Source organism: Ursus americanus, chromosome 33, assembly GCF_024610735.1.
Source record: "Ursus americanus isolate L20-20 chromosome 33, mUrsAme1.1.p, whole genome shotgun sequence".
In the NCBI taxonomy this organism is placed as follows: Eukaryota; Metazoa; Chordata; class Mammalia; order Carnivora; family Ursidae; genus Ursus; species Ursus americanus.
In genome coordinates, this window is record NC_142159.1 from 28,589,110 (window position 1) to 28,612,667 (window position 23,558).

The window sequence follows — 23,558 nt, forward strand, 5'->3', positions numbered from 1 at the left end:
CCGAGGGAGAGGCAAGAATGTGGGAAGTGACAGGCCTAGATTAGGGACCTCCAGGGCTTGGGCTCTGGGCCGGGAGGGCCACGGGCTGACCAGAGCCAGCTGTGCTGGCCTTTGGCGGTGCCCTGGGGGTGTGTGGCCGTGGGAGCTGCTGGGGACCCTCATTGTGGCACCCGGGGAGCCTGACTGCCCTTCCATAGGCCCTTCATGGGGGTGAGGGGCTTTCTCTGACCCCCCTCCTGGGGTAATCCTTGGTTCCTCCAATGGCAGGACCACCGCCTCCCACCCCCCCCAGGAAAGTCTTGAGGGAGCGTTAATCCCTGGAAGGACTTCTGCATTTCCCAGGACAACCCTGCTCTTGCTGGATCAGAATGGGAAGGGTGGCGGGAACTGTCATGGTAACGGTAAGAAGGATGCCTTGTCCAGCCCACACCGCACGCCAGGCTGGCTCTGTTGTCGGGGCTCAGGCCACCCTGGGCTCACATAGTCGGGGGGTGGGGAGTAAAGCCCAGAGTGACGTCCTGGGCACTCAGCTCCGTCTGGGGGTCCCCATGCTGTCTGCTCTGGCTTGCTGGCTTCTAGAGCTGGTGGGGCTTCTGTCCAAGCTGGCAGTGCCTGGCATGTGGTGGGCGCCGGCAAATATCTGTGGAGTGACCTGCACGTACGGATGTGGACACCGGTACGGGAGAGGCCGCCTGGAAGGCTCGTCGTGCGCCCGTGGGCCTCGGAGCTCAGCGGGCGCTCGGGCCTTCTGGTCGCAAAGCCCCTGCGTCGTACCTGCGAGGGCCTGGTCCCCTGGCCGCCTGTCCTCTGGACACAGGTGAGCAAGCCCAGCCGAGAACCGCGATCCTTCCAGGCAAGATGGCTACGTTTGTTCCTCTATGAGCAGATGCTGACGGGTATGCCCGTGGTCAAGGCCAAAGCAGGAGAAATGATCGTTGTCACCATCAGCAGTCAGAGCCTGCTGGTGACAGCCTGCCCCGCGGGCCTGCCCGACCCCCTGAGCCCAGGGCACAGTGCAGTTTTCCAGGCGGAGACCTCAGATGGGCGGCCTGCAGGTGCCGACGCTGCTGAGCCCCAGGTGCCCGAGGCCAGCGGTAGGGCCTGTGGGTGCAGGCCTAGCTGCAGGGCAAGAGCTAGATGCGGGAGCTGGGGAGGCCAGGGTCCGACCCCTGAGCCCTGCCGTACCACAGGCCATGGTCCTCACACTCGGGGCTCGGCGAGAGGAGGTGGTCACGTGCTACCAGGGAACCCCACCCCACTGTGGGGAGGGCACAGCACAGGAGTCAGCCCGGATGTTGTCCCCAGCCCTGGAGGCTTCCACCACAGAGCAGGGGGCCTGCTGTGTGGGGCGGCCACTTCCACCTGCAGTCATGGTGGTCCAGGGCCTTGGCTGCAAGGCTGGGCTGTTGCGGGTGGCAGCGATGTGAAGCTCGCAGGGGCCGTGTCAAGCCAGTCTGGGAGAGTGTGGACAGCAGCCCCTCCCAGCCTCGCTCCTCGCGGGGGGCGGGGGCTCCCACACCAGGCCTGTCTCTGCCTGGCAGGTGGGAGAGGTCTTCCCCTCTGCTTCTCCCATCTTTCACCCCGGCTGATTGGGTCCCTTCCCTGTGAGTTTCTGCTTGTCCTGAAGGCCTCTTCCCCCCAGTGTCCAGCCCCCTGATTGGATTCTCCAGCCCGCGGCTCTGTCCCTGCCTGGGCAATGCTGGCCGCCCCTTCCCGACCCTCCCTGCCTCTTCTCCAGGCATCTGTGGGAAGCAGGTCTGGGCTGAGCCTCCTCTCCGGTCGTGCCCCACTGTTCTGGACCCCGCTGGGCAGCTGGGCTTCTGACCCCACCCTGGCCTCAGCCAGACCCAGAATCCCATTGACAAACCCTCCTTGCTCCCTGCTCCCTGGGCTCCTGCCAGAGCAGCTGTGAGAGTGGGCAGCTGCACCAGAACTCAGGGCAAGACCCCAGGACTAGTGCATCTTTCATGAACAGACCTCGGAAGAGGGTATGGATGCTTGGAGTCGGGGTTCATGGCTGTCTGGGTCAGAGCTGGGGAGTCCTCTGGGCTCACTTGTCCCTCTGCATTTCACGTGGACGGTGTCTGGCCCTGAGCTCAGGCTGTGCACTGAGTACTTGCGGCCTCGAGTACTTACGGTGTGCCGCTGGGGCCTCAGAGGTGGGAGGGGAGGTGGCCAACCCTGCCAGCTCTGGGCTCGGGCAGGGGAGCACACATGCTGGCTGGCCCTGGACACTGACTGGCTGAGCTCACTGCCACCCCTGTGACCACAGCGTCCTGTAGTCGGGTTTGGCCTTCGGGTGGGGAAAGCACAGCAGGAGTGACCTCCGGGGCCCAGCAGGCTGCCAGGATTGTTGCATGTGGGCCTGGTGATGCGTTTGGCCGTCGATGTGCTGGTTGGTTCTGGCCATCTCTCTGGGGTGCCTGCTGTGGACCAGGGCCTGGCACACGGCTTTGGCCAGACTCCCTGCCGGGCATGCTCCCCTCCCCAGCCTTTCCTGCCTCTGCACCAGCAGCCCTGCCCCTGCCCCGATGTCCTCCGGCGAGCCGGTAGGCACCCCTGTTCCCTTCCCCACTACCTGACCCCAGGCTGGCTTGGCACCTTCTCCAGGAAACCTCCCTGTCGATCAGTCATCACCATCTCCTCTCCTCTGAGTGCATCGTGGGCTCCGGGGCCGTCCGTGTGTCCCTGGCAGCTCAGTGTCCTCAGTGACAGCCAGGCCTCGGGGGCTGAGCCTGAGGTGTGGGCTGTCTGCATTCACTCAGGCGCCCCCAGGACTAGACCTGGCCTCCCCTCAGCCTTCGCACGATGGCCGGGGAGTGAGGCCAGGCAGCCGGCAGCCCCGGAGAGGGCCTCGTCACACGCACACACGCATGTGCACTCGTGCGTGGGAGGCCTCCGCGCGTGCCTCCCGGGCCACACCAGGCCCCGGGCTCTCTGGCGTGGTGCCGGCACCTAACGCCCCCCAAGCTGGCTGGTCCCCCAAGGAGCGTGTGTGACCGAGGCTGCTCCGCCTTGGGTTCTCCAGGGGGGCCCATGTGTGAAGGGGGGGGCGCCCTCATTTCCGCCCGGCCCCAGCCAGGGGCAGCTGCGCTCAGGAATGGCAGCTGCGCTCTCGGAAACAACCATGATTTTAATTTTCCTTGCCTCTGCTTGGGTGAGGAGTCCAGCCGGGTGATGGGTTTACCATGAGGCTGGTGCTGGGACCAGCTGGCTCCCTGCTCCTGCAATAAACTCAGGCAGCGGCCTGGGGCTGGGCGGGGCGGGGGGCCACGGGGCACGGGGGAGGGGGGCGGGCGCTCTGCGCGCAGGCAGGCTGGACCGCGTGTGGCCCCAGGCTGAAGACTGACCTCCTGCTCGGGGCTGGGCTCCCACCGTCAGGGTGGAAACAGCCAGGCAGGCGCTGGTCACCTAAGGGACCGGAGGTGGCCAGGAGGACTTTTGAGGAAGAGGAGCCTGATAGAAGCCTCCGTCCAGCCCCTTCTGGCTCTTCTTTCCTGCCACTGGGGTGCTGTCGGGGGCTATCTGGTCCCTGGCCTGTTGTGTTACGGTCCCGGTGCCCGCTCTGCCACCTGCTCTTTGTTGCCCCCCCCCCACCACGAGGGACAGGGGATGCACCCGACTTCAGCAGCAGGGGAGGGGACCGACCAGAGGTGCTGGCCGAGCCGAGCCTGGGCCCGGAGCCCCTGGGGTGGCCTGTCCTCCTGTGAGTGGGCATGGCCTGGCCTCAGCCCCTGCCCAGCGCCCGGCGCCACGGCTCCCTGTGGGTGCTCAGCGCCTGCTGCCCTGCCGGAGCCTGCTCTGCCAGTGGACCTGCATTCTTCAAGTCTGGGCACCTCGGGGTCCTGGGCAGCACCTTTGGGGGGCTTCTCCGGGTGCCACCCCTGTCTCTCGCACCCCTCTGCCTGCGGATGGGTTAGCTCCTCCGGAGGCGTGGGGACCCGGGAGTGCCCAGCCCGATGGGGAGGGTCCAGACCTGCGGATTCCCCCTCAGGGGCCAGACAGGGTGCTCAGGCCCAGCGCTCAGGGGGAAGTGTGGCCTTTGTGGGGCGGCACAGGGCCCTCACCCCAGCCTGGGTCCTGGCGAAGGAGCCCAGTGGCCGCCCAGCTTGGAGAGGAAAGCTGGAGCCGGCCCGGCGGGTGGGGGAGCGGCTCCTTCTGCTGACACACAGACATTCCGCCGGGCAGGGACGCCCAGCCCGCATTTCCGCATCGAGAAAGCATTTCCCAAACAGCTTCCAGACCCCACAGCCGCGGGCCTGGATGCGCTTGGCGGCACCAGGGCGGGGGTGGGGGCAGTGGGGCGGCTGTGGGCACTGTCTTCACGGCTGGTGGCGTTCTGCCCTCGGTGGGCCGCTCCCCACATCGCCGTGCCCGAGTCCTCCTGCCTGGCCCCCGGGATGGAGGCCCAGAGCCCGCCGCAGCCCCCTGGTCCTTCAGGGTCACGCTGCTGGAGCTCATCCCATACCTTGCGTTGTCCCGGGCCCTGAGGACCTCACTGTAGCCCTCAGTTGGGTGGGGAGATGTTGCTGGTCCCCAGAACTGTCCTGCCCACTGTACAGACAAGGGGTCCTGGGACTCAGCCTGGGCTCTTCAGGGGGCCTGGACCCCACGTCTGTGCTCTGCCCTCGTCAGCCCCTGCCCCGGAGGGCTGTGGGAGTAAATGACCCCCACTCAGGCTGGGATGTGAACTGGAGTCCACATCCTAGGGTGGGGGCTGCCCTTAGGTGGGACAAGAGGGCCTGAGCCGTGCTCCCTAGTCAGCTTATCAGGGGAGGTCCTGGGGTTGGGGAGGGGGCCGTGGAGTACCGGGGAGATGCTTATGTGGGATAGGGACAGTCCTTAGGTCCCTTGGCTCTTCTCAGGCTGGCGTGGCTGGGCTCCAGGATGCCTTCTGGAGCATGACTTCATCCACCGTGGAGCAGGGAGGCTGGGTCCCAGGATGCCACCCTCTGAGACTCAGCTCTGGGCATTGCATGGGTCTCGCTGCTCGGCCTGGGGGCAGGGGATCAGGTGTGCAGACCTGGCCAACAGCTTGCATTGACTCTTATAGACTCTCAGTGAGTCAATGTCCCCATCAGCTTACCCCGTCCTCATACACGGTAGGTCTGTGATTGCCTTGCCTCATTACAGACGGGGAAACAGGCACAGAGGTCCATGCCCCTTGGTAGCAAAGCTGGGGGCTGGGCATGGGGAGACCAGCACTGCCCCACGGAAGTAGACTGTGAGTCAAGCCAAGAACCACGTGTGTAGTCTTAAGTTCTCCCGAAGCAACACTAAAAATATTAAGAAATTGGTGAAATTGATATTAATAACGTATTTTATTTAATGCCACATATCCAAATAAAACCATTTAAATGTGTAATTAATATAAAAAGGATTAAGGTGATATCTCACTTCTGTTTCATACTGAGAAAGTGCTGTGTTTTACGAGGACGGACGACAGCTCATGTGCTCAGGGGCCATGGGGGCTTGTGCCCCCCACCCCCGTGACACAGGACAAGGCAGAGCCCTTTCCCAGGGCGGGCAGGACGTGGGGGGCTGCACGGAGACGGAGGCTGGTGTCCCCCGCTTCCTGTCTTTGGTTCTTCCTCCTCCCATGGCCTTGGTCCTGAAAGAGGTCAGAGTAGAGTTTGCATGGGACTTAGTGATGCTTTGAGGGGTCTCTGCAGGGCCTTCACCCCAGAGGGGTGCCAACGGAGGAACCCCAGGTCCCGTGGCCCAACGGTGAGGGTGATCTCTGAGTCAGAGCTTCTGATGGTGTCCCTCTGCCCCTCCCTGGGAGACACAGCTTGTCTCCACAGCCTCCTGTCCCCCCTGCCTCCTGGTGGTGGCTGCAGACAGGGGGACCCTCGGGTTTCTCTTAGCACTGGTGTGTGAGCTGTTGGAAAGTGAGATTTACATCGCAGGAATGAACTGCTAGCCGACGTGGGAGGCACTGTGCCAACAGCGATCTGACAGCGTGCCCATCAGGGAGACTTAGGGAAGCTCCCAGGGTGAGGGGCTGGAGTTTAAGGGCTGCTATGCCGTTCAGAGGGAGGACAGGACAGGCTCACCCAGGAGGCCGTGGCTGACGGGCAGGCAGGCCCCAGGCAGGCCTGTTTCTGCCTTGCTGGGTGCCTGGCAGGCAAGGGTCCAATGGGATGGGCTGGCCTCTGCACTGCAGGCAGGACTGGGCAAGGTGAGGTGGTGCCTCTCTCCCACGGGCTTGATGTTGCCCCCTGGGACCCTGCCCACAGGTGGGCCTTGGTCCCAGTATTGACCTGTAGGTGGAGGGCCGGCCTAAGCAGGGTCCCAGGGGTGAGACCTCCGGGGGTCTGCATGGGGCTGCAGGTCAAATGCTCATGAGGCCTCTGTGCATAGGTTCTTATGATGCTGCCCGCTCCAGGCAAAGCTAGAGCCTCAGGCTGTGCCCTTGAGCAAAGTCGGGGTTCAGGGGCCAGGAGCTGGATGTGCCTCCAGGGCTAATGGAGCCTGACACCAGGGCTTGCTGCCCTTGCTTGGGTGTCCATTTTTGCTCTGCTGCAGGGGTGCAGGGATCCCCTCGCCCAGACTCCCTCTAGGTGCCAGCCCCTGTCCAGTGGAGGACACAATAGTGCGGGGAGCTGGACACCAGGCTTGGGGGCTGCAGGTGTCTTTACCCCTGGGGTTTCCACTTCGGTGGGTTGGACTCAAGGGGCCTGGCTCCCCATCCACCTGACACTTGACAGAACCCAACCCCACAGATTGTCTTTCCAAAGCCCTGAGCAGCATTACCAGGGTGGCCTCTTTACTGCATGGGGGTCTTCCGTGGGGGTGCTGGGAACGTATGCGTTCGGCGTGGCTGCACATGTCCGTGCAGGGTCTCGTGTGTGTCACGTGCGTATTTGCACACGTGGGTCTGTTTGTGCACGTGTCCCTGTGTGTCTGCCCGAGGGGTGCCTGTGTGCGTGCGCGCGGGTCTGTGTCCGGGTGCCAGAGCGCGCGCCGCGCCGGAAAGCGCGGGGCGCGGGCTAGTGCACTGGGGGACCAGGGCGGCCCGCGGGGGAGGGGCGGGGGCGGGGCGCGGCGGGGGCGGTCTCTCCGCCTCGAGGATTTGGCCTTCACCTGCGGGGGGCGGAGGGAAAGCCGAGAACATAAAAGCGAGGGGCGGGGCGCCGGGCTCAGAGCGCGGCGGGGCCGCTGGGGTGCGAGCCGCTGGCTGACGGGCCATGGGAGCGTCCCGCGGCCGCGGGGGACTGGCGGCGCTCTGGTGCCTCGGACTCCTGGGGGGCCTGGCGCGCGTCGCGGGCACGCACTACCGCTACCTCTGGAGGGGCTGCTACCCGTGCCTCCTGGGCCAGGCGGGCTACTCCGTGAGCGCCGGTGACCGGAGGCCAGGTGGGCGCTGGGCGGGCTCTGCACGGGGGTGGGGGGGCGGGCGCCCCGCTCCGCCGTGGGCTCCCTTTGCACCTCTTTTTGAAGCTAGCGCCCAGGCGGCTGGCTGACAGCGCGGAGGCTGGAGGGAGCAGGGCGGGGGCCGTGCCGCTGCGGCCGCTTCCTCTGGGACAGGGCCCTTCCTCCCTGAGTCATCGGACCTTCCGTCCCCTCTCTGGCCCGGCTGCAGGGTCTGCTGACAGCTGAACGGTCTCTTGACCAGAGGGAAGAGAACAGCCCCTTGCATTTGCCTGTGGCACGGGGTGGGGTGGGGCATTTCCCAGGCCCTGGCAGCCCCGGGGGAGGTGGGGGTGTCAAGCAAGAAGGCAGGCTCAAGAGAGCCCTCTGGGGTCCCTAAGTAAAGTCTGCCCTTCCAGAGTCCCCAAGCTTTGGGGGTGTGGTCAGCCCAGGAGGACCCCAGCAGGTCATGGAAAGCGGATGCACCCTTGTCTGTGTCCATCCTGCCTCTCCCTGCACTTTAGATCTGGTGCGCACGCTGGGCCAGCCTCCCCTCGGTAGCTCCTTAGAGCTTGGGGCCGGTCATCCTCAGGAATGGGAGGCAGAGGTGGGGGCCAGGTCCGCACCGGGGTCACAGCAGGGGCAGGGCGCTCCCCTCCAGGCTGTCCCCGGCCCCTAAATGTGGCTCTGTGTCGGGCACCTGGTCTTCTTGGAGGTATTGGCCCTGCTCTGCTGTCCCCTGGGCCATGCCAGAGGGCACACGGAGCACTGAGCGGCAGGCCCCTGATGGCGGCAGTACCTGGCTTTGTCCCTCGGCCAGCTGGGTCTCAGGCTGGGTCCCCAGGGCGTGGGCAGCCTTCCTGTTCGGTGGTCAGCCAAGGCCAGGCCAGTGCTGTCGCCACACTGGTGGCAGTAAGTGCCCGAGGCTGTGTAGCCTCCAGAGGCTGGGGCTGCGTGGGGCTAGGCTTTGGGGGAGCCCTGGCCCTGCTCTGGGGCCTGCGTGGAGAGGAGAGGACGACGGCCTGTGGTTGATGGGGTGCCATCTCTGGGCATGAGGACCCTGTGGCATGTTTGGGGGAGAGCAGGATTCTGAACTTGAGGACCACGTGAGTGGGCTTCCTGGCAGTGTCCCAGAGAGCTCAGATTTCCGTGGAAGCATGGGCGAGGCTTCAGAAGGGGCTGATTAGGGGGTCTCTGCAGGGGGCAGCTTATTCGACCCCGGCATGAGCCCCTGGCCTGGGAAGCTGATGGAGCATCCGTGGGCTCCCTGCAACATCGCGGTAGGGTGCCCTAGGCAGGAGCTGGGGAGCCAGCCCACTGTCGCCACGGTGATGTGTCAGCACCGTGTGCCAGGGTGAGAGGCAGTTCCCATCACCAGGCCGCTGAAGTCCCGAGCCACACAGCTCAGCTGAGGGCAGCACCGCACGCTCCCGAGGGCCCCTGGCCTGGATGTTCCTTCAAATAGCTTGGCTCCGGACCTGCTGCTCCTGGGCTCCCAGCTCCTCCCCGTGCAGGCATGACCTGCACCAGACGTGTGGCGGCTGGGCCTCAGGCTGGGGAGGGCAGAGGGGGTTTGCACCAGGCTATTATCCCTGCCCCCGCTGGGTCAGCATGGGAGACACGGGCCTTCAAGCTCTCTTTCAGCTTGGGGGGAGGGTGGGGAGCATCCAGGCTCCCCTCTGTGCTGTCTGGGAGAGTGATATTTTCTCTGTAGTTCCAGGGCCTAAGATGTCAGTGCTCAGTTGGGGCCCTGCTGTTTGGGGTGTCTCAGGGCACCGGTCCCATGCCAGGAAGCACCGCGTGTAGGCAAGTTGGCACGGCCAGAGAGAGCAGGCCTGCAGGACAGGCCCCGGGGAGGCATCCAGCCCCAGAGAGCACAGTGGACCTCACTGGGGGAGTCAGGAGGCCGGGCTGGCCAGAGGCCCCGTGTCTTCCCATCTCTTTCTCCCTGACCTCCTGCCCCCTCCTTTAAGGACCTGGTGATGACACAGGGCCCACCTCAGGATCCTTAACACAAGCCCACCTGCAATGGCCCTTTTGCTCGTAAGCCTCCAGGGATTAGGATGCAACCCTTTGGAGGGCTGTTATTCAGCTGATCCCACTCTCCTTGAAGATCACTGAGCCTGTGGCTCTTAGGTCACAGATGCGGTCACAGTCACAGTCACAGGGTCAGCAGCTCTAGGTGGCTGGAGCCGGCTGAGGACAGCTCTGTTCTGCCCCCACGTGGCTGCCTTGGGAGTGGGGCAGGCAGGGTTAGGGAGCTGGGTCCTGGCTTGCTTCCTGAGTGTCGGTCTCCTCTGTGAAGGGGCTCCAGCAGGAGGTCGGGTGGCCAAATGTCCCGCCGCCCTTCAGCAGGCTTCCCTTGCCCAGAGAGTGAAGGGAGAGGCCTCAGGTCCTTCAGCCTTGAGCTGCCCGCTGTGTCCAGACCCCCACACAGGCTGACAGCACGCGGTGGTGCTGGACGCGGTGGCTGAGTGTCGTTGCACCTGCCAGGCCACATCTCACAGATCCTGTCCCTGCCAGGGGCAGGTTGCCAATCACCAGGCAGGGCAGCTCCAGGGGCCAGGGGAGAGCTTGGGGCTGCAGTCAGTGTGCCTGCCCCTGCCAAGAGGGGCGCCATGGGAGATGGCTTGCAGACGTGGGCCTATGCATCATAGCAGGGAGCAGGATTTCTGTCCGCTGGTGTGGACACTTGAATCTGAATGTTCTTTGCGGGCAGCAGGGGGGCCCGAAGAACTGGTCACGTGGGTGGGAGGCCCCGGCTGTCGGGGCAGCCCAGCTGCAGGGGCCCTGCTGGCTGATGGCAGTCTCCTGCCCCAGCATCCCCCGAGTGCTTCTTCCCAGACTGTCCATTCGGTATCCTTGCGGCGCACAGGGCTGTCGGGCTGGCCCAGGGGCTGATGCTGTCTGGGGCTCCCCTTCCGTCCTGGACAGCTTGCTCAGACCTGCCCAGGAGCTGCTGGAGGATGTGGTCCTCCAGGCGGGCTTGGCCCCCCAGCCAGGGGTCTGAGCCGCTCAGGGGTGTACAGCCACCTGAGCCAGCCTCTCCCCCCTCTGGGGGTCTGGACTGAGCCGAGTGTGAATGTGGAGCTGCCGGCTGAGAGCAGGGTTTCCAGAAGCCAGCGTCTCTGCCCGCCTGTGCACCCAGCGTCAGGAGCACAGCAGTGGGCCGGAATGATGCCTGGCAGGGCTGGTCTGGACACTGAGGCTGCCATCCACCCTCCTCAGACAGCACATACCTGGCACATCTTCCCCAAAGCTTCGCTGAGCACCTACTGTGTGCCCAGGGCTATGCTCCCTGCGGTCTCATCTTTACCTCCTCTCTGAGCCCCTGTGGGTGGGTGCTGCCCACCCTGCCCTTCCATCCACTCGCCTCCCTGCTGACTGTCCTGCAGGAGGGCCCTGGGTCCCTCTGTCCCCACCCTCTTGGGGGTTCTGCTGGGGGCCTTTGACCTCTGCCTTCAGGCTGCTTCCCGAGAATCACCTGGCTCCATTCTGAGAGAGCTCCAGGCTGCCACAGGCAGAAGAGAGCCTCCCTGGGTCTTTGGTCTTCTCTCTTAGGCACTTGGCAGGGCCCCGGGGGTCTCCCTGGAGTGGACCTGGCCTGTGTGCAGAGCTGGTCACCTGGAGCTGGTTTGGTGTCATTTCTGGGGTGCCAGGTCCATTCTCAGAGCGCGGGCTGGTGGCGTGGTTCCCGTGTGTGGGAAGCATAAGCTGGTGGGCTGGCGCTGGCCCGGGGGAGCCTCGCCTGTGCCCCACCTTTGGCACCCTTCACAAGTGGGCTCAGACGGCGGGCATTTTCGTTTGGGAGCATGGAAGCTGGGCATTTGCACGGGTGGGAACTGGAGGGTGGAGTCGTGGCTTGTAGATGTTGGAGTGGAATGTCCGTGTGTCCGTCTCCCTGCTTTTGTGGTTGGGGAAGCTGGCTGCTCTGTTGGTGAGGCTGGCGTCTGAGGAGTGTGGACTGGCCCGAGGCCCGGGCCTGGGCTTCGGTCCCCGTGCCTGGTGCCCCCGGGCCCCCCCGTGTCTGCAGTGGCTCCCTTCCTCGGTCTCCATGTTTCCCGGAGATTTGTGTCCCTCCTCGCGCTAGCTCGCACACTGGTGTGTCAGCAGCCTGTTTTTACCACCTCCGTTGTTGCCCAGCCTCCCTGGGGGCCCAGGTTGGTGGATAGAAGTCTGGAGGGAGGGATGAGAGGTGAGGGCAGCCCCCAACTTCTCCGTGCCTCTGCATTCCTGCAGGAGGAGGTGGCCCTCTTGGGGTGCAGGCCCATGGGCCTCCAGCTCTGGGGAGGGTCTTCCCGCCTCTCCAGTGCTCAGCTGGGCTCCTGGGGTGGCTCTGCAGGGCCTCTGGGCTGGCCCCATCCTCCTCTGGTCACCACTTTCCTTGGGGCCTGAGGCTTGGTGGGCACGAATGTCTGGCCCTGGTGGTTGGTGGTCTCAGCTGGGAGGTGTTCGCCTGGAAGCAGAGTGCCTGGGACCTCCATGAGGTCCTGTCCTGGGGATGTTGCTGGTGGTCGTCTGTCCCCCGGCGTTGGGAGGCCCCCGGGGGACCCAGGCCGACACCACCCGAGTTTCCCGGGACCAAAACAAATACAACCATGGACGTTTGTTATCGGGCTGTTTTGGAGGCTGAAAGTTCAACATCAAGGTTGCAGCAGCTCCCTCTGAAACCTCCAGGGGAGGACCCCTCCTTCTCCTGTCCTTCCAGCCTCTCGTGGCCCCCCTTGTTCCTTGGCAGTGGCCACCTCATTCCAACCTCTGCCCTCCTGTGTGTCTCGATCAGGACCCTAGTCGCTGGGTTTAGGGCCCCCCTTATCCAGCACGGATAACTAATTACACCAGCATCTTAAGGCCACACCCGAGGCTCTTACTGGATGTGAATTTGGGGGGACATTGTTCCACACTCCTCTCCCTGCCAAAGCCTGGCAAGGGCATCTCATGAGTTGCTGGTTTTTCCCTTTGGGCTCATGGGTCCCAGAGAAACGGCCGGCACGTCCCGAGCGTACTTCTGGATCTGGACTTTGGGACAGAGCTTTAGCTCCAAGTTCAGTCTTGAAAGGCATGAGGAGCGGGGCCTTTCCCGCCTCAGCCCAGTGCCCTCTGCAGCCACCGCGTTGTCCAGACCACTGCTCCCTGCGTTCTGTCTGACCCCCGGCGCGCCCCACATTCTGGCCACCCCCGGGATGGTGGCTCTTCCCCCCGAGCAGGCTGGCTAGGTGTGAGGGACGGGCCCTGCCTTCTCCCCACTCTGCTCCGGCAAGTGTGGGCTCAGAGCTCGGAGCTCGGGCACCTGGGTGGGGTTCCATGTCCTCAGGGAGGGGGCCTGGCTGGGGTCCCTGGGGCCCGCCCAGGTGGGTACTGGCGGGTAACCCTAGGCCCTGTGTCCCCGTCCAGACGTGGATGAGTGCCAGTTGCACAACGGTGGCTGCCAGCACAGATGTGTGAACACACCAGGCTCCTACCTCTGCGAGTGCAAGCCTGGATTCCGGCTCCATGCGGACGGCAGGACCTGCTTGGGTAAGCACCAGGCAGCCCTGGGAGTGGCTGGCCCCCTGCCTGGGCCCCATGCCACCTCCCTGCCTGGGCTCCTGGCCTCAGCGGTGCCCCCACGCTCCTGGCTGTGCCCACCGGGATGGGGTTGGGCTCCCTGTGCTCCAGGACTAGGAGACGCTAGGGGGCCTGTCTGCTCAGTGGCTGTGTCCTGCGGACTGTGTGCAGCTCCTTGGGGCTCTCGGAGGCCTGTCACGGGCAGTGCGCCCTCCAAGCATGTGAGGGAAAGACTGGGTCCCCAGGGCCTGGCTCCCCCATGCTGAGGCTGAGCCCTGCGACCCTGGGATACTGAGGCCATGTTCCTGGGGGGCCTCTCTTGACTTGGGGAGGAGCCCCTGGGCCACCGTAACGTAGAGGGCCTTCTCAGAAGCTGTGGTGGTGGGTTAGCAGGGTCCCAGGCCTGGGGACCAAACTCAGGGGTGACTTGGGTGCTTGCTGGGTGGCAGGGAGGCTGGTGAGGGCAGGGGCAGGGCCAGCATGAGGCCACTCTTGGCCCACAGAGCTGGGGTTCCTGGGCCCAGGTGCCCCCACCCAGCCTTGGGGAGTGCTGGGGCCTGGCTGTGGCAGGTGGGGAAGAGGTGGCTGAGAAGCGGGACCCTGGCCCCTACTTCCCCTGCAGGGCCTTTCTTCTGTGGGGACTTGATGGAGGTGTCCTGGCCACAGCCTGCTGTCCCCGCAAGCACGGAGGGTCTCCAGGAAGAGAGGGACGGCCCCAGGCGCCCGCTGAGCTGGGGCGTGGAGGGTGGAGGGTCTGCAGGCCAGGGTCTGGTCCCTTGGCTGGCTCTGGGTACAGGGGCTGAGGGCACGGGGCTGCTGTGTCCGGGAGGCCGTGTGGTGGTCGTTCTCTGGGGGGCAGGACACCCCTCGTTTCCACCCCGCAGACACGGAGTGGGCCCGGCGGGCTCCGAGCGGCCTCATTCCTGCACGGCTTGCTGCTCTGTGGCAGGGCGGCCCGCCAGCTCCGGGGGGCCCTCCGGGCACACACACTCTCACATGTCCGGGCGCCGCTCAGGGCGTGAGGCAGCTGCCCCATGGCTTCTCGGGGCTGGGAAGTGGAAACAGATGTGGGAAGTGTTGTAATGTGCTTCCAGGCAAATCTGACGGGTTGCGGCCCCCAGCTGCTGTCTGCTGGGGGCTGCGGAGGGGGCTTCTGGGAGCCTGCTGGTTCACCCAGGCCCCCTGGACATCCCAGAGAGGGGGGTCCCTGGGGGCTGGCCCACGGTGGGCTGGGCTGGGCCTGGTGCCCTCTGCCCCCTCCCTGCCATGGGCTCCCCTGTGCGGGACCTGGGGCTGGAACACACCTCCCCCCGTCTCTCTGGTCTCCCTGTCCGCCAATGATGGCCTTCACTGCGGTGTTGGACGGCAGGAGTGCCCACTGCTGAGGGGGGAACGGACAGGATGAATGCTGGCCTTCCTGGCCACAGGGGAACAGGTGGTGGCCTCTAAGAGTGGCCTTACGCTGTTGGCTGAGGGACATTCGGAGGGGCGCCCCTCAGCCTTGCCCTGGCCCCCAGCCCATCCCCTTGCTATGCTGGAGCTCTTCCCAGGAGCCTTCCCTGCGTGGGCTCCGGCCTCCAGAAGTCGTGATCTGTGGCATTTGCTTATTTTGAAGGTCTCTTCAGGGTCTGCTGCCGGGGCTCCTGGGTGTGGTCTGCACAGCCTGGCGGGAGGCTGCTGGGACCTCAGGGTCCCTCTGCCTGGCACCCCAACACCGTGCACCCAGGCGGGCCCCAGGCGGCCTCCGGCTCTCTCGGTGCTGCTGCCCACCTCCTGGCCCCTCCCCATCGCCGGACGTGGTTTCCTCAACGCTGGTGTTTAGCTTCTCTCTCTCTTTCTTGATCGTAACCCCCAGCAGGAGATCTACACCGTACACCGCTTACCTGCACACATCTGGCTCTTTCTGGTGGCTTCTTTGTACCAAAAATTCCTAGGAGCTGACAGCTTGCCAGGGTGCAGGCCGGTGCCTGGGTCCCCCAGGGGAATCTGGGATTGGGGCGGATTTGTCAGGCTTGGTCCACTGGGAGCTGCCGTTCCTGGAGGGACCTGGGCTTTGCTAGAAACTTCTGGAGTGGACAGGGTTCTCCAGGGAGCTTCTTCCCAGGCAGAGGGAAGTGTCTGCCCATCTCGCTAATGTACCCCTTTTGGTGGCTGAGGGACCCGTCCAGCTGCACTGGCAGCCTTGGGTGTGTAGGCAGGTGTGGCCCCGCGTTTCACATCACGAATGAGGGCTTCCAGGTAGGGGCCTGGTGGAGGGCGTTGCTGGACCCTCCGAGGGCTCTGAGTGGGGTGGAGCTGGACTTCCTGCCAGTTCTCGGGAACTGTGGGGCCCTGGCCCCCTCTCCTCCAGGACTCCCGGGTACAGGACAAGGGAAGAGCTGGGCCTGGTCCGAGATTGGCAGGGCGCCTTCTGCGCTCAGACCACCCGAGGGCTGCAGCAGATGCTTATGGGAGGAGTTAGTACCGGAACCCCCATCCCCCTGGCAGCTGTGAGGCCTGCTGCACAGCTGGGGTACAGCTGTTAGCTGCTCTGGAACCCCTCCCCTGGGGCCTGCTGGGATCCTCTTCTGGGGGAGGGGTGCTGTGCACTCTCCTGGGACTTTTCAGCTGGCAGGAAATGGCCCCAGGCGCCCGCTCCCCTCCAGCAGCTGGGAGGTTGGGGGTGGAGAAGGAGTCCCGGGGAGTTGACCGTTGTTCCTGTGTGCTGTGATCTCTCAGGATGTTGCCAGGTCATGGGGCCCTGAGGGATGTCCGTAAGTCCTCAAAGGAGGCACACTTGGGGGGGGCTTGAAACACACACGTGGGGCCTTGAAACACTTGTGGAACTTGCCTCCAAGGCAGGGAGAGGACAGGAAATGCACAGCTTTCCCCCAACTCTCCTTTGCAGAAGATCTGGTGGAAATAAAACACAAAAGCGTTTCAATTCTTAAAAATGAGAATTTGCAAGAAGGATTTTGCTATTAGCCCGAGGCCCCCGAGCACCACCCACTTAGCCTGGGCACCAGAGAAGCAGCAGTAGCCCGGCATCGTGGGGCACTCCACTGCCAGGGAGCCTTCCCGGGTGTCCACCAGACTCAGGTGGGAGGTGCAGGGCCCGGGGTTAGTTTGTCCGGCTTGTCACCCTCAGGTCATGGAGCTGGGTTTCCTTTTCCAACTTGGGGCAGTAGGCCTGGGAGTGCTTGGTCAGGTGATGTTCTTGCTTTGCCGGGACACCTTGTAACCCATGGACACCCGCCGCTGGGTGCTGGAGCACCTGGCGCTGGTTTCCCCACCTCCTCTGTGCGGCCGTGCGCTCTGAGCCAGCAGGACACCTGCCCCGAGGTCCCTTCTGGATCCTGCTCTCGGATTTGGATGCTTCTCCCTGTCCCCTTAGGCAAGCGGTACACCAGGGGGTCTCTGTGAGGGAGCACGATATCCCTGGATGCCCTGGGCCTGCCACTTGACAGAGGTGGGGTCTCCGTCTTCCCCCTCCCCTCGGCCTCTGCCCCTATGACCTTTTGGACTCGCCTCACTCTTCCCATCCCAACACCAGCCCTTGGGGAGGATTCTGGTGTCAGCATGCACTCCCCACCCCCCTTCACCAATGGCTGGAAGCCCCTACCCTGGTTCCCTCTCCTGGGAGTCCCATGGGCCCTGCGGTGCCCACAGCATGGAGGAGGGGCTCCCCAGCTCTGCCTTTCCCTGGGCCTCAGGGGAGTCTCTTTCCCCACCAGGCCGGGGGGTCTGCCAGTGAGGGGGCAGCAAGGGACTGCACAGGGCCTTCTAGCCCTCAGAGGGGAGGCTGTCTGGCCCTGCCGGAGGCCCTGTTGGCAGCCTCTGGGGCTGGCACCAAAGCCACAGGCGGCGGGAAGGTAGAGCTCTCCGGCTCGTCTCCAGACCCCTCCCTGCGAAGCTGCACGTGCAATTCTGAGAACGTTCTCTAGTGCCCCCCAAATCCCGAAGCAGGCTGCAGCTGCAAGAAAGGCGTGTGCCTTCCCAGCCCTGAGGGGGCCATGAGTCTGGATGCGGCGGCAGGAAGGGCAGCCCCACCCCTGAGACGCCCCTGGGAAGTCGTGGCTTTGCCCAAGCCCAGGAGCCCTGCAGTGCAGCCTGCCAGCACCCAGGGGTGATGGGATGGTCACGGTCCAGTCCAGGGGAGCCACGGGCAGCGGTCACCCAGCGGGAAGCAAGAACAGATGGGGCCATGTGGCAGGGAGGGTTGGAGCTAGGGATGGGGTCGGGGGGCTGGGCTGTGTGAACAGCAGCGGGGTGTGCACCCAGGGGCGACAGCAGAGCCTGCGGTTCCTGCCTTAGCTTTACCTCGAGGTGGGTGGTGCTGGGCAGGCGGTGGCACAGCCTGGGTCCTGGGGGCCCCCTCGTGGCTGTCTCTCCCTGGCTGGGACTTCGGAGCTGTGGTGGCTGGTGGGTGTGTGGTCTGTGATGAGGCTGGTCCAGCCCCTGGCACGTGGGCGAAGGTGGCCACTTGCAGAGCCTCAATTACTCTTGGCTGCCTGCAGCAGGGGGCCCCAGCCGGAGGTGGGGGGCAGGTCAACACGCACAAGGCAGAGGAGCAGGCAACCCATGCCCGGAGGGATGAGGCGGGCAGAGCCCAAGTGAGTTTCCCCTTCTGCCCTGCCATGCTGGTCCTGTCTCCAGCAGAGGACTTTCTAGAAGGAAGGACCGTGTGGGTGGCCTTTGACCACACGTGGCGGGAGGCTCTTGGGACCTCGAAACCAAGCCAGTCCGAGGGCAGTAATTACCAAACCCCGTGAAGGCAGCGGGAGCCAGAGCCACCCCCGAGCCCGCCCAGAAACCACGGGGCTGGGCTTGGCTGGTGGGCTCGGCATGCTGCTGACAGCCCTGCCCTCCCGCTGGGGGCCTGCCAGGGCACAGCCCCTTGCCGTGCCAGCAGAGCCACTCCGAGTCAGCCGTCCAGCTCCACGGCACTCGGACGCACCTGATGCTGGCCTCCAGCTCCAAATCCGCGCCCAGGTCTCAGGGCTGCCCCCTGTGCCTGCACGAGCAGAGCCCCTGGGGGTGGGGGCACAGGCAGAGCCCCCCTCCCCCCCCACGGATGTGGGTGTTAGCTCGGGGGCCTGTTGCCTTTGTGAGTGGACACCTCACCCCAGGCTCCTGGGTGGTGGCGGCCCCTGCCGGCAGAAGGCGGGGTTGCAGTCCAGCTCCTGGAACCGCGAGGGTTCCAGCCGCGTGTCCTGGAACTTGCAAACCCGGGGGGAGGATGTATTAGCTCAGGCCCCTGTAACAAGCACCGCGACAGGGTGGCTTGAGGAGCAGAAATTTACTTTCTCGCCACTCTGGAGGTGGGAAGCTCCAGATCGTGGTGCCCACCAGTGGTTCCTGGTGGGGGCCCCTTCCTGGTGGCCCTTCTCCCCGTGGCCTCCTGTGCTGGAGGGAGAGACACAGAGAGACAGAGATCTCACGTCTCTTCTTACAAGGACGCCAATTCTGTCGGGTCGGGGACGCACCTTTATGACCTCACATAACTTTAAGTTCCTCCACGAAAGCTCTGTCTCCGAGCACAGTCATGTCGGGGGTTCGGTTTTAGGGGTTCGCCTGTGACTCTGGGAGGGACACGAGCACTCGCCCCAGAACCTCCCAGTTTCTGCCGGGCTCTCAGCTTTGCCTCAGGTCGGAGCGCGGTCCTGATTTGCGGGAGCGTCCAGGCTGGGACGTGGATTCCATGGCCGGACTGTGCAGTGACCCGAGGGGCCTGGAAACGTCCCCACCAGCTCTGGGCACTGACCACGCCAAAGCTGGCCTCTCCCCGAGCTGACAGCCCAGTGCTGAGAAGAATCTGCTCGCTGAGCTTTCCGGGAACCCGTGGCACAGGACGCTGGGCTTGGCTCCCTCATGCACACAGCTGGGGAGCATCTGGGACCTCAGGACCGTGCGGCCGAGTGGCAGGAGACCGGAGCCCGGGCTCCCTCTGCCTGCCCCCCCGCCGGTGATTTCTCCCCTGCCTGCTGCCGCGGGCGCTGTGCCTAATTGTCCCTGGGCCTGACCTGGGGGCTCTGCCTGGCAGGAGGGGCTCCTTGCCCGCCCTGCCACAGCTCCCTGGGTCCTCCTGGTGGCCGTGGGGCCTGTCCTGCCGGCCCCCCTGCCCCGGGCTCCAGGACCGCTGTCTGTGTGCCCGTCCCACCCTGTCAGGAGGGGCTCCTGGTCCCCATTACGAGTCTCAAGCAGGGGTGCAGTTGGAGTCATGAACACGAACAGCCCCAGGACTGGGGCGGGGGGCTCAGGTCCTACTCGGAAACGTCTGAGTGACAGTGGTGGCTGAAGCGTAGCGTGGCAGGTGGGGCAGACGGGGCCTTGGGGGATCAAAGCAGAGTTGGGGTGGCTGGGTGGGGAAGGGGGTTCATTGCTGAGGGGACAGCAGACGGGGGCAGCCTGGCCGGCCGTGGTTGGGCCCAGGCCTCGTGTCTCTGCCGCTCCGCTGCGCACGTGGCAGGTGCAGCCAGGAGACAGAGCCATCACTGCCACCCTCGTGTCCTCCCTGGGCGCAACCCCCTTGGGCCGGGACCCTCGGCAGGGGCTCCCAGCCCTATGCCTCAGGTGAGGACACTGGGTCCTCCCACGAGTGCTGTGTTTTGGATTTCTCGAACATGCTTGCCTTGAAGGGCCCTGCTTCTGGCATCAGCGTGGTCCTAGCATCCTCAGAGCCCCGAGGCCACGTGCCTAGCGTGTGTGGATGCCGTGGCTGCCGCTCGGTGCCACCAGGCCCGCGGCTCCTGCTCCCACACAAACCGCCGAGGGTCAGCAGGAGCTGGCCTGCTCCACCAGGAGCTGGAGGCCAGGCCTCTGGGCCACGGTGACCTCCGTGGCAGCCCCGCGCCCACGCTGGCCTGGCCCGATGGGAGAGTGGAAATGTCTGGGCCCCCACTGCCCACAGCTGGCCTGCCGCCTCCTCCGGGAGCCTCCCAGTCTGCTTGGCCTCTGGGCTCCAGACGTGCTGGCTCTCAGCAGGGCCCCGTGTGTTGCATTCCGTGCTGGGTGATGCGGGGTGGCTCTGGAGTGCCTGTCTACACCCGGTCCTCAGGCAGTCTGGGGACAAGGATCCAGAAGTGGATCGTGGTCTGTGTACCCTGTGTATGGGCTGAGAAGCGAAGCCCGGCCTGTGAGCACTGTAGGAACAGTGTCCCCTCTCCGAGTCCCTGCTTCTGGGACAGAGACGGACAGGAAGAGGGCCACAGAGGGTCCTGGAGGGTTTCTGCAGGAGGCAGGCCCCTCGGCTGGGTCATCCTCCGGGGCTGTGTCCACAGCTCCTGTCTGTGTCCCCAGCCATACAGTCCTGTGCCGTGGGCAACGGCGGCTGCCAGCATCAGTGCGTCCAGCTTACGGCAACCCAGCTCCGCTGCCAGTGTCGCCCCGAGTTCCAGCTCCAGGAGGACGGGAAGCGCTGTGTCCGTGAGTGTGCTGCCAGCCCTCGGGTGAGGGGCACTGGGGCTGGGACCCCCACCAGGACTCCCGTACTCCACAGACCCACAGGCCCACCCACGGACCCCAAAGCCTGAGCCCAGGGCTACTGCTGGGACAGATACTGGACTCGCCTCCCTGCTTGGCCGCTGGGGCTGGAAGTGGGGCTCGGGGGAGGCAGGGCCCCTTGGCTGCCCGGAGGTGGTGGGAGCATCGTCCAGCCCCCGGGGGGTGTGGGGAAGGAAGCCCCTTAGGCTGTGCTCTGGGATCACGCATCTGTTGGGGGCAGGAAGTCCTGGATGGGGAATGTGGGGGATGACAAGGAAGGGCATCCTGCATGGTTCTCAGTTCTAATGCCTGCCCTGGGCTTTGTGTGGGCAAGTGGGACCCAGGCCCAGCCCTCGGGTGGCTGGGCCCCACCTGGCACCTTGCCCTGGGGTCTCGGGCTGCCTGTCATGGAAGGAGGAGCTTTGCAGATGGAGATGGTGGGGCAGGCTCGGGGGCCCCAAGATGTGGAAATGGCGGGGTGCTGGGATGCAGCACGCACCGAGAGTACTCCCCACACCTGGCCTCGTGGGTCCCAGGCCAGGAGTGAGGGTGGGCCTGAGGGGCTGAGCAGGGTGGTCAGAGTGCCATGGGGTCGCAGGGCTGGGGGGCTGCAGGGCGGCTTGGCTCTGAGTAGGAGAGGGCTTAGAGGAGCTGGTGGGCACCCTGACTTCTCAGGGGTGTCTTGGGGGCTCCCACATCTGGGGGAGGGGAGACCCCCACCGAGCCTGGGGGGGACTCATGAGAGGCCTGGGACACCCCAGATCTGCTGGAGCCCGCCGCCTTCCCTTTGCTCCATCCCTCTGGGCCTGTGACCGCAGGGAGAAACCCGTGCGCAGACCGGAATGGCGGCTGCATGCACACGTGCCAGGTGCGCCGCGGCCTCGCCCACTGTGAGTGCCACACGGGCTTCCTGCTGGCGGCCGACCGCAGGTCCTGTGAAGGTAAGGTGCCTTCCCCGTGCACCAGCCCCACCCTGGGGCCAGCTGTGGGGGGACCCGGGCCCAGCCGCTGCTGCACCCGACCTTGGGCGGGGGACGGGGGGACTGGGACACACTCGAGGAGCGCGAGTCTCCTTTCGGCAGAAGCCGGCGGGCTCAGGTTGTGTTTTCAGGAGTTCCTGTGTTAGCTTAGTAGTTTGTGGTCGTCAGGGAAACGGAAGAGGCCACGGAGCGAAGGAAGGGAGAATCCCGGGAGCGCCAAGGCTGTCTCTGCAGCCGGCTTCTGGATGTTTTTGTGGGTTGTTTGTAAACTTGCGCACTTAGAATCATCCCAGATCCCAGCTGGGCGCCGCTTTCTAGGACACGCCCCTTCATCCTTGGCTTCCGGGGTGCAGGCCGCGCAGCCTACAGTGTTTACTACCCATCCCAGGAATTTGGGGGGCCCCCTCCTCCCTGTGCACGCAGCTCTGGGGAGGGGTCTTGTACGTCCCCCCGTCGCCCTCGGGCTGCATCCAGGGCAGGCAGTGGCTGTTTCCCCAGGCGTCGTAGGTGGGGGTCCGAGAGGCGGTGCTGCGGGGTACGGGCCCCACGGCACAGACACCAGGAAGGAGGGTGTGAGGCGCCCTTGCTCTGCCGCTCTGGAGGGCTCCGCAGGAAGCGGGCCGAGGGCCACCTTCATCCCAAGGAATCTCAGGGGGTGTGACCCAAGCAGTGTTGGGGATCAGACCCCAGGATTTGGGCCCTCATGGCCAGTGCTGTGGGTGGGGAGGCTGACGATGGCCCCCGGTGTCCACAGGCCCCTAGAGGCAAGCCATGGAAAGGCCCCTGTGGCAGGCCCGAGACCGGGCTTGGTGACGGGGGGGCAGCACAGCCGAGGCAGGTGGGTTCAGAGACGGACCCCGTTGCCCGATGCTGCTGGCCCAGACCTGTGCCCTCCTCGCCCTGACAGGGAGCATGGTTCTACCCCTGGGTGCTGTTGATGGGAACGTGGACGCTCCGGTGGGCTGCCTGTCACAGAGCCTTGGAACACGACCTGGGGAGGGAGCCCTGTGTCTGAGCCCTGACCCCCAGTGGGACCCCTCCACACTGAGCCCCACCCTGGGGCCGCACCTCCCAGGCCAGCAGTCCGGAGCCCTCCACCTCGATCTCTCCCGTGCAGATGTGGACGAATGTGCCACAGGGCAGGCCCAGTGTGCCCACGGCTGCCTCAACACCCGGGGGTCCTTCACCTGCCTGTGCCACGCCGGCTACGAGCTGGGCGCTGACGGCCGGCAGTGCTACCGTGAGTGGGCAGAGGGCGGGCGCTGGACCCTGGGGTGTGGAGAGACCTGGGAGCAGTGACGCAGTTCCCCAGGCCCCACAGGCACTGGCGTGCTGTGGCCTGGCCAAGGGGCAGAGCTGTCCTGTCAGCCAGGGGCAGTGCTGGGTGTGGGGGCTGAGGTTGGCCTGGGGTGTCGTGGGGAGGGGGGCAGTAGGGGCAGAACATTCCAGAGCCCACCCAGCCCAGGAGCTGGGTACAGCCTGTTTCCCAGTAAGATGGGCCTGGGGGCTACAGGCTGGCTGCCGGGGTCAGGGAGTACCATGGGAGGGGGTCACCAGGACCCCATCCCACATCCCTACTGGCGGGTCTCGTCGCAGGTATCGAGATGGAGATTGTGAACAGTTGCGAGGCAAACAATGGGGGCTGCTCGCATGGCTGCAGCCACACCAGTGCGGGGCCGCTCTGCACCTGCCCCCATGGTTATGAGCTGGACGAGGACCAGAAGACGTGCATCGGTGCGCAGTGGTTCCCTGCACGCTGCCCCCCACCCCCAGTGTCCACACGGCGGTTCCCTGCACGCTGCGGCCCCCCCCACCCCCCGTGCATCTGCTTGATGCCCTGAATCGGCAGCTCCCTCCTGTGCTCCCCATCCTGCTCGCTCTGCTCTGGGCTGGGGGCTGGGCCGAGCGTGGGTCCTGCTGAGCACCCGGCACCCGCACCCCGTCAGCCCCAGCAGCCCCCCCCCCCGCTCGGTCACTTGGTTCAATGCCCCGATTGCTGGGAGTAGCACCTGGAACCCTGAGAGGAGCAAAGGTTCTCTTCAGGGGGGTCCCTGCTGCAAGACGGAGTCCCCACCGCCCTGCAGCCCCCCATCCGGCCCCCACAGCAGGCAGGGCGGCCCTGGGGCCGCGGCGCATGTCCTGTGTGTGTGTCTGCGGGGCCAGGGTGCTGCGTGGACGTGTGTGAGCACGTGCGGGGCACATGTGTTGGTGGGCACG

The 23,558-nt window shown here is 65.3% G+C and overlaps 1 protein-coding gene across 7 annotated transcripts in view; it reads left to right on the forward strand.

The window, feature by feature from the left end:
• MEGF6 (multiple EGF like domains 6) overlaps positions 1–23,558 on the forward strand; it is an 88,357-nt gene that overhangs the window by 47,415 nt on the left and 17,384 nt on the right. For 6 of the 7 annotated variants that reach the window (XM_087858560.1, XM_087858563.1, XM_087858562.1 and 3 more), the window contains 5 exons: positions 12,748–12,870; positions 20,179–20,304; positions 21,180–21,302; positions 22,459–22,581; positions 22,938–23,075. In XM_087858560.1, the coding sequence (XP_087714686.1) occupies positions 12,748–12,870; positions 20,179–20,304; positions 21,180–21,302; positions 22,459–22,581; positions 22,938–23,075 (633 nt within the window). Of the gene's footprint in view, positions 1–7,161; positions 7,360–12,747; positions 12,871–20,178; positions 20,305–21,179; positions 21,303–22,458; positions 22,582–22,937; positions 23,076–23,558 lie in introns of those variants that run through there. The other variant, XM_087858565.1, reaches the window with a different exon arrangement.